Below are 9,059 nucleotides of genomic sequence, written 5' to 3'. Positions count from 1 at the left end.
ATCAGCACAGATTTGCCGTGCAGTCGTGTCTGAGTTGGTCTTCCAGACATGATATTGGATCTCTCCACACGCTGTATGCGCGACAGAAGCAACGATTCGAAGCCGAGATTTGGATGGCCTCGCCTTGTACCCAGTATTTCCATCTGAGGACTACTGCGCCAACGTACTCCTATAACCAGTCCGCCGTAATCAAAGCGCAAAACGCGCAACGCGCTCGACGCGTTCCCGTACGCGTCCGTTCCACACTCTCAACACCTAGCACCCACAATTTTATCTATCTCCTGGCCGCGACTTCGACCGACATCAAAGACCATGACCCGAACATCCACGCCGCCTCCACGACCACCACCAGCACCAGCACCAGCGCCGGACGACCAGCACGAAACTCACCACCTCCCACCCTCTCTGCCCAATTCACCTCTAGCCAAGCGTCTAAAGCCCGACACCGACACCGCCACCACATCCGCCGTGAAAATGTCGTCCACATCAAACCGGGAAGAATCTGTGGTTCCAGTCCCCAAACTGACGGCGACATCCCACCCACCCCTCCTGATCAAGAAACTGTCCGCCGACGCCACGACGCCGACACGCGGCTCGGCCTTCGCGGCCGGCTACGACCTGTACGCGTCGAAACCGACGACCATCCCCGCGCGGGGCAAGGCTCTCGTGTCGACGGACCTCTCGATCGCCACGCCCGAGGGCACGTACGGCCGGATCGCGCCGCGGTCGGGCCTGGCGGCCAAGCATTTCATCGACACGGGCGCCGGGGTGATCGACGCCGACTACCGCGGCGAGGTCAAGGTGTTGCTGTTCAACCACGCCGAGACGGATTTTCGGGTCGACAAGGGCGACCGCATCGCGCAGTTGGTGCTCGAACGCATCTACACGCCCGAGATTGTCGAGGTCGACAGTCTGGAGGAGAGTGTGCGTGGCGCGGGGGGGTTCGGGAGTACCGGTGTTGGTGTTGCCAACACCGGTGCAGCTTAGGGTACAGAGTGTCAGAAATGTACTCCGTACTACTGACGGGGGTTCAGTTATTGCTCGGTGATGCCCAGCTCGGTTTTGGACCGATCATTCCTCGGCCCCGGCACGATGCGGAAGCTTCTCTCTAATGATAGGATGATCAGAGGGGATTGATTACCTTCGAGGCGTTGCCCTTGGCTGTTTGAAGCTGGCATGGAACAGGGGTTGGGCTTGGGATAGGCATGGGTATGGGCATGGGTATGGGCACGAGTGGGTTTGGCGCGATATACAGTAGGAGATGATTGGGGAGCAACAGGCTCAGAAGGCAAGGGGTGTAGGTGTAGACAAAACCAAAGTTCGACCCGCGCTGCATGACGGTCTGGTATGTTCCTCGTACTGGTGTATGTATGCATCGTGAGCAACAAGGGCTGTCCTTCCTACAGAGACACCTTTTTGGGGCCCACCATGAATCGTGGTGGTGAGCCTTACTGATCTCCCTTTCGATCCGTACTGTACTGTCACACCTCGATGGCTTGAGCCTTGTACCTCGCCTCGGGATGCATCAAATCCCTCGCGTTCCGCACGACCCTCACTTCTGCGGCCTTTGTCTCGGCCAAAAACCGCCTCTGGCCCTCGCCGACGGTCTCGCCCTCGCCCTCGACGCCGCCCACACTCGCCCCGGGACTCCTGCCGAACTTCTTCATCTCGTCGTCTCGGGCCGTCCACGTCTTCTCCAGGACCATCTGCATGCTGCTGAGCACCTTCTCCGTGGCCTTTGCCAGCGGCAACTCGGTCGCCTCGACGTCGTCCTCCGGCATCCACGCCGCTCGGTCCAGGAGGTTGGCCTGCGCACACGCCTCGCGCAGCCTCGCGACCATGAGCGCCGCAAACATGTCGCCTGTGCCGCTGAAATAGCAATCCAACATCGGGACGTCGATTTTGAACAGTCGTGCCCCGCCGTCTTGCTTCTTCGTGCTTCCTACGACGGTGAGTGTGTTTGCACCGGTGCCCGTGCCCCTGCCCGTGTCTGTGCTTGTGTCTGCCTCTGCCTCTGTGCCTGTCTGCTTGGCCCCGGCGTCCCCGCCAACCCTCACACTCGTGACGACGACATGCCTCGTCCCATGCACGGCGTGCAGCGTCCTCACCGCGTTGGCCACGCCGCTCAAACTGCTGATGCTCACGCCGCTGAGCAGCTCGGCCTCGAACTGGTTCGGCAGGATCAAGTCGGCTTCCCGAATCAAGGCCCGGTACGCGGGCACGATGTCCTCGGCGACGTACAGCCTGCCCTGGTCGCCCATGACGGGGTCGAGGACCCAGAAGAACCCGCCCGGGTGCACGGTCGAGCGGTAGCGCAGGTCCCGCGCGATGGTGCCGATGGCCTCGACGGCCTCGGCCGAGGGCGAGTACCCGGAGAGGAGGACGTCAAAGTCCGTCAGGTACGACTGGCGGAGGCCGTCGTAGAGTTCCTTGATCTCGTTGGCCGGGGTGCGTCGGCCTTTGAATTGGCGGTAGCCCGTGTGGTTGCCTGGGGTGAGAGTGTGTGAGTGGGCGCAGTAGCCGAGTAGAAGGGCAGCAAGGTAAACGATGCGTGGGTGGGGTGAGAGTGTGTGGGTGGACGAAGTAGCCGAGTAGAAGGGAAAGAGTCGGGTGCCCTCAAGAGATGTATGTCCGTAGACTTACTAAATTGCACGGTATTGATGGCCGCGACCTCGCATCCCAGCGCCTGCATGACGAACGTGGCCATCGTGTTGCCGACATATCTGTACAAGGTCCAAGACAACGTCAACACAAAACACAGTCCGGGCGATGGAGCAGGAAGCCGCTTTGCACGTAGCATTCCTTCGAGGGTCTCGCTTCATGCTGTCGCGTGCTGCGTGCTACGTGCTACTGTAGTACGTACCCGTAAACGACCTGGGCAGAAAGTCAGTCAGTCAGTCAGTCTCTTGATCAATTAATCATTTCAGATTCAGAAAATGTGCCACCGAGAAGGAAAAGACGGGGATGCAGAAAGGCAGGAGAGAGAAAACCGACGGGCTAACCCACATGGCTGGCAACGGATAAGACCTTGGTTTCTGGTATGGTGATCTCGGTCTCTGGCGGCGTCATCTCTTCGGGTTGCCGCCTTATCTTGTCTTGCTGTTTACGAGGAGACGCCGTGATAGACGAAAAGACAATGGACAATGAACAGTCAGCGCGACAACAACACGCGAGTCTGACTACCCGAGACAGAAGTTCTGCGCCATACGCTTGCTGAAATACAGTCTATCTTACTGTAAGTGGATGCAGACGGGATGGTGGTGACGGTGTTCGTGGTGCAACGCTATCTCGTGTGATTGTGTTTGTGCCGTTATCTGAAGGCAAATCTGATATGACGCATCGACCGCATCGCACAATGGGCGGAGATGCGACAGCCTCGTCTGCGCGTCAGCACGTCGAGTCCCGGCGGAAGACAAGGCTGCGCAACCCTGAATTGGCCGCTCTGTTGCGCGCAATCGCGCATGGGGGCTCCGAAAAATATTCGTGCCGTCTGATCGTGCAACCACGCTCAACCACCACGCATCGTACATCCCGTTCGGCAGCAGAGGGGCCAACCGTATGCCATCCCTCGTACGTCGCATGTTCTCGTCTCCGGTTTCATTCATCGCTTCAGTCCTGTTCGTCTCCTGCTTCTACATCTACTGCTTCTTCCGGCAAAGTAGACCCCACGTGCGATTCGTCACTTCTCGTAGAGCCATGTCATGTCCGCCATTTTTCGACACAAGGTCTCCGGTGATTCGTTCATCATTCGTCGTCCCCGATCTGTAAATCCACACAGTCAGCATCTGTACCACGCTCTGACACCGCCACCGACACTTCACCGGACAGACGACGTACCTTTGGGGCGAGGTAGAATCTCAAATAGCTGCTCCCGGAGAGGGTGTACTCGACCAGAAGAGGCACTTCCTGGGAGAGGCACAGCTTGACCTTGGAGGACAGCCCACTTGCCTTGCAGAAGTTGACGAGGTATTTGAGCGAGAAGGTCAGGGATACGGGCTCAGAGAGAGCGATTTTGACATCCTGCTCGGGCTTGTCCATGTTGGTGCTCTGGCGGATTGTGACGCTCCCGCTGCCGATGTCGCCTTGACACGAGAACCGCACGCCATCCTTACTCGCCTCGATGGACACTAGAAGAGAACAGGCGAAGTTAGGATCAAGGATTATTGCTCTTTGCCTCAGCTTGTACCATCGATTGTATACTGTGCGTGGGACCTTGTGACCTACCGGACTCTGACATGGCGATGAGATCACGGCAAATGCGTTGGAACTCGTTGCTGGGCATCTCGATCGTGGCCGCGTACTCTGTCTCCGGAATGCCCAGATGCTCTTGGTCAATGTCCATCAACTTGATGTCGTACTCGCTGATGCGGTCGGCGTCGCTGCTCTCGAAGACGAGGTTGACCACGTCGGGCGCATCTTCGGCCTTGAGCGTGAGTATGTCTTCGTTCTGCGCCGCGCGGAGGACCTTGGTCAGCGAGTTGAGGTTGATGCCGAGGGCGATGTTGCGGTCGCAGCGGAAAGGGGAGAACATCTCGGCTTTGAGCATCATCGAGACCAGGGCGACGTGCGAATTGTCCATGGCCTGTAGCGCCACGCCGGAGTCATTGCAGTCAAAGTTGCAGTCTTGCACGAGATCTTTGATCGCGTCGACGACCTGCCACCGGAACATGAGAAAAGAGCGGCTGATGGGAGACGTCTGGGACTGTGTGCGTACCTTCTTCAGCTGCGCAGCCTGTTCCAAACGTGCTTCCAACACTGCGGAAAACACAAGTCAGTTGGGCCTTGGAGGCAACAGTGCAGTCATCATGCTCGTACTTTTTGCGATTGGATTTTGCTTCTCTCTTCTCCTCTCTCGTCTTGAAATCGCAGATACAAATTATGTTGTGTGATGTTGAGATCGTGATGCCGCAGACACGGTTCGGTGAAGCCCAGAAACGCGAAGACTCGCGCGCGTCAGGGTCTAAACTACTTTGGGTCTAATCGAATTTGCTTGGCATATTTGCGCGATGTGTGCTCTTTCGGTGCTACGGTCGACCACACTACACGGCGAGCGCAAGGTGAGCGCCGACGGCGTCCTCGGTCTGACATGACATCATCACCAAGAGAGGCATTTTGTTCGAGCTTCTAGACTTTGCCGCTCGGAATCGGGTTGTAGCTCGACGAATGGAGAGAAAAGATGCAAAAGATTATGTTATGTATGAGAGTTAGTATGGTCAGAAGGTGCCCCTGGGCCGGAAGGACGGAATCCAAGAGTTTCCGAGATGTTCACACCTTCTCGGAACGCATAACGTGCATCCTGCATCTTGTGCTCGCGCTCGCTTCTGAGCGACTTTCCAGGCATGGCGGATGGCGGCGTGTTAGTAGTGCGGTTGTGGTTTCCCACGCACGAAGCTGGACGGTGCTGTCGACGAGCTGAGAGGGACGAGGCGTCTTACGAGGTACTGTGGGCCTGAGCAGGAACCGTCGTAAACCGTCGTCGACTTTCCCCTGCACTCTAGTCCTCTCCATGGTGTACAGGGGATGTACCTCGTCCTGTGCAGGCAACAGCGGGGACCCTCGCATATCACGTGGCAGATGCGGTCCTTCGCCTCGCTTATGGCCCCCCTCCAGGCAACGACGGTTTGAATGGAACCCCAGATGACGCCCTCGACGCTCAGCCTCGTGGGCCAAGTCACGCCCGTCTACTCCCTACCCGCTCGTGCCTAGCAATGAACCGCATTGCGCGGGCCCTCAGTCGCCACCACGACCCTCGTTCATGCGGACGTCGACCAACGTCCACTTTACCCGAACTACTTCTAGTTCGGGGAAGGAAGCACGTTAGGTCACCGCCTGCAGCTCAGCTCGGCATGGCCGCCGCTCCTCTTCTGGCTGGGCGGTTGGTCAGTCGGTCGCCACCCTCGTATAGTGGATGTGAAGTCTGCGGCAGGTATGTCGACGAGGCGTACGCATGCACATCATCCATACGTGGAGATAAGACGCCAGTCTGGTCACTGCAGCCAGAAGCCGACCCGGACGGGCCACGGCGGACTTTTGTTTGAGACGGCAGAGTGACGCCGGCTGTTGCGTGGCGACGACAGCACCCACGCCCAAAAGTCTTGGATGTCATCGCTAGTGATTAGGCCGCTATCACTGCCATGTGCTGAACATATGCCGTTTACAGTAAGGCATCTGAGCTCTGAATGCTGTTTATGGTGTAGGTTGATATGCAAAGATGTCCTTTTGACGGCCGCGAAGCTCTGACCGCTTGATGGACGACTCGGCGCGCCTTAGGGGAAGCCGAATGCAGAGAGAGAGAGAGTGTGTGTGTGTGTGACAGTGTGGCGGACAGGCATCGTTGCAGCTGGCGATTGGAGACGCAGATGGAGATCAGGAACGCTCAATGTCTCGCTCGGTTTCTCGCAAGCTATACACGATACAGAATTCCTTACGTAGAACAAACGGGTCCCTTTCGTCCTCGTTCGGAGGCTGAGAAGCAACCGGCCAGTCGCTGCACTGTCTAGTTCCAAGCGGTATGAACACCAAGGCGGGGTGGTGACAATGAGATCAAATCCTAACACGATATGCGCCAGCGCTTTAGTTGCCTGCAACTGTCAAAAGCTCCTCACGATGCGTCACATTGAAAACGGTCGTCATTGGCCGCGCTCCTCCTTTCAGTCCACCAGCCGGCCATAGTCGTCCAAATAGCTAAAGGTGGTTAGTTCAGCATGGCGAAACCGCAGGAAAGTGACGCTCGCACCTTTGTAGGTAGGGAGACAAGCGAAACCCGGGAATCTGTGATGCTCGCCTGAGATATCTGATGGCTCTGTGGAAGTATTGCTCGTTCTGATGAGAGTACGAGACATTGCCAAGACTCATGTTCGCTTCAGCGGCCTGCAGGGATGATGAATCACCCTTAGTCAGTCCTGTCATGAGAAGGAGATGGGAGGTGCGGAGAAGGCGAGCGCAGGAAGCCCAAACATGGAATATATCCTGACCTCTGAAAGCAGCTCGCCTGCGAGCACTCCATCCCGTTCGCCCACCTCGATGGCTCGGGAAAAGTAGTCCACCGCTGGAATCAGCATGCCACGCGCTTCCACATAGTCGGCAGTGTGTGCTCGGGCATCGGCTTCGGCGGTTGCGCGCTCTGCATCCCTGGCTTCTTCCGAGGATGAGTAGGCAAACCTGTCGCTCAGGCTCTGCGGTCGGCCACTGCTCCCACTAGAAGAACTGCCTTCCGTTCGATGGATCCGCGCGAGAACGTTCTGAGATCGGGCTAACCAGGCCTGCCCAAGTCCTGGTATTATGTAAGTAGCCATCAGAGGATTGGTAAGCTGTAGACTGACCCCTGAGCGCCGTAAGATCTTCACCGTTCCTGTGCAATAGTGATAGCCATTGAGTCACACACCACTCCGCGAGATCGACAACACCAGCAGTTTCCGCGTCATGGTATGCAAGTCTCTGCAAGGTGGCAATGACGAACGTCCGGTCCGCCGTTCGGTTGGGCATTTGCATGAGACCGGCAGAGTCGAAGGTTGCAATGGCCGTACGGGCGATGCGAAGGCGATGTTCCCACGGTATATGGATAGAATCCGTGTCTGCAATCTGTCTGACCTCGCGGATGGCGGCCTCGATCCGAGCTTCCTGCGCCATGTTTAGTCCATCCGGCCTGACTCCCTGATGTGACATGTTCCGACAAAAGGCAATGGTATCGCGATGGTGCCGATTGGGTCCGGTAATATCGAGACTGAAGGTTTCAAAGAATGCTCAAGAAGGAATTTGAACCGGCGCAACAATCGACGTAGAACTTGTCAACCCTTTGACTCAAATCTGAATGGAAACGTGCGATGACGGCCTGGTTCTCTAATACCCAAACCAGCGACCCAGCCACACCCACATGGACCCCTATATATGCACCGGCTCTTGCGATCACATGGGGCCGTAGTCCTCTCAGGCAAAGGTCTCTGGTCGACTGCAGAGAAAGCGTGTGTTGTTCAAACGAATCATAGAAGCTCTCGCGACATCTGTGATGATACTTACATGCGCAGGGACGGCCGTCGACACGCTCGAGCCACCGCCAGGCCATCACCGTTTTCTATAGGACCATAACGTTCAAATCTTACAGTCGCGACGGCGCGTGGCAAACGGGTCCTCTCAACCGAAAGTCAGGGGCGACCCACGACTGGAGATATATTCCAGCGACCGGGGCTGACGGCGGACGCGGACGAAAGAGTTCATACCGAAGAGATTGTTGGGACGAGTCGAAAAGAGGTAAGAGGTCCCTGTGACATAGAGGCTTGGACTAACTGCAGCCACAATGCGACACTCTTAGATCGACCTGCCTAACGTCTGTGGCAAAGAAGAGTCCGTTTTGGGTTGGTGTCGAGGTTCAGCGCTGGGATGAGAGAAGATTACAGTATCAGTTCTAGATCTCTGAACGCCCTCATCATGCCAAGAGCGCTGCGGTCGGGGACATGCTATGGCGCGAGCCCCTCGAAGCAGTCGCCGGGGTCTGAGGTAGTGGTCACCAAGCTCCTGCGCGATCGCGTCGGGAGAAGTTACAGCCAGAGTATGGACGAGTCGTACATATGAAGCCAAAGGACTCGGTGGGGGCCGTCTGACTGGATTGCGCAAGGCACCAGCGGCGGACCAGGCGACAGGGCTGGAGACGGACATAAGGAGATTCGTGCGTCAGAGCGGCCAGCATGAGGTCTTTTTACAAATGCGAATGCGGAAGCAAGAGGCTTGCTGGGAGCTGGCTTTGCAATGAAAGAATGATGCGCGACGTCGAACGTCCATCTTACTAAACTTGGCCTCGGTGAAAGTAGGAACCAGCAAGACTTGAGGGCGCTGTGCCTCTCCCTGCCCGCCAAGAGGCGACGGGAACTGCAGTAAGCGAAGGAATTTGACGAGCACATTGACAGCAATCTCCCTGCCTGGTTGGCACTGTGATGCGTGCGAAAAGCGAGAACCAACTGCGAGATTCTTCGAGACCCTCCCGTGAGTCCCGGGCTGTAAGTAGGCAGTAGCATTCTCGTCAGCTCTGAGGCTGTACGCCGCATACGTGCATAATAGTGCCCGCG

The 9,059-nt window shown here is 57.1% G+C and overlaps 4 protein-coding genes across 4 annotated transcripts; 1 reads left to right on the top strand and 3 right to left on the bottom strand.

The window, feature by feature from the left end:
• Positions 1–312: 312 nt before the first annotated feature.
• Positions 313–987, top strand: G647_08519 (deoxyuridine 5'-triphosphate nucleotidohydrolase; the record flags this gene model as incomplete). Its single annotated transcript, XM_008732828.1, has 1 exon — positions 313–987. The coding sequence occupies one exon, from the start codon at positions 313–315 to the stop codon at positions 985–987; it is 675 nt and encodes a 224-aa protein (XP_008731050.1).
• Positions 988–1,481: 494 nt separating this feature from the next.
• Positions 1,482–2,707, bottom strand: G647_08518 (pyridoxal kinase; the record flags this gene model as incomplete). Its single annotated transcript, XM_008732827.1, has 2 exons — positions 1,482–2,488; positions 2,644–2,707. 2 exons carry the CDS (start codon positions 2,705–2,707, stop codon positions 1,482–1,484), a joined length of 1,071 nt encoding a protein of 356 aa, XP_008731049.1.
• Positions 2,708–3,744: 1,037 nt separating this feature from the next.
• Positions 3,745–4,669, bottom strand: G647_08517 (proliferating cell nuclear antigen (pcna); the record flags this gene model as incomplete). Its single annotated transcript, XM_008732826.1, has 2 exons — positions 3,745–4,127; positions 4,225–4,669. The coding sequence occupies 2 exons, from the start codon at positions 4,667–4,669 to the stop codon at positions 3,745–3,747; spliced, it is 828 nt and encodes a 275-aa protein (XP_008731048.1).
• A 2,236-nt stretch (positions 4,670–6,905) lies between these two features.
• G647_08516 (uncharacterized protein) lies at positions 6,906–7,629 on the bottom strand (the record flags this gene model as incomplete). The annotated part of the gene is made up of 2 exons (XM_008732825.1): positions 6,906–7,273; positions 7,323–7,629. 2 exons carry the CDS (start codon positions 7,627–7,629, stop codon positions 6,906–6,908), a joined length of 675 nt encoding a protein of 224 aa, XP_008731047.1.
• Between the last annotated feature and the right edge of the window lie 1,430 nt (positions 7,630–9,059).

Source organism: Cladophialophora carrionii (assembly GCF_000365165.1).
Source record: "Cladophialophora carrionii CBS 160.54 unplaced genomic scaffold supercont1.7, whole genome shotgun sequence".
Taxonomy (NCBI): Eukaryota; Fungi; Ascomycota; class Eurotiomycetes; order Chaetothyriales; family Herpotrichiellaceae; genus Cladophialophora; species Cladophialophora carrionii.
Note: the sequence above shows the minus strand (reverse complement) of the source record. Positions and strands in the feature narration are given on the sequence as shown.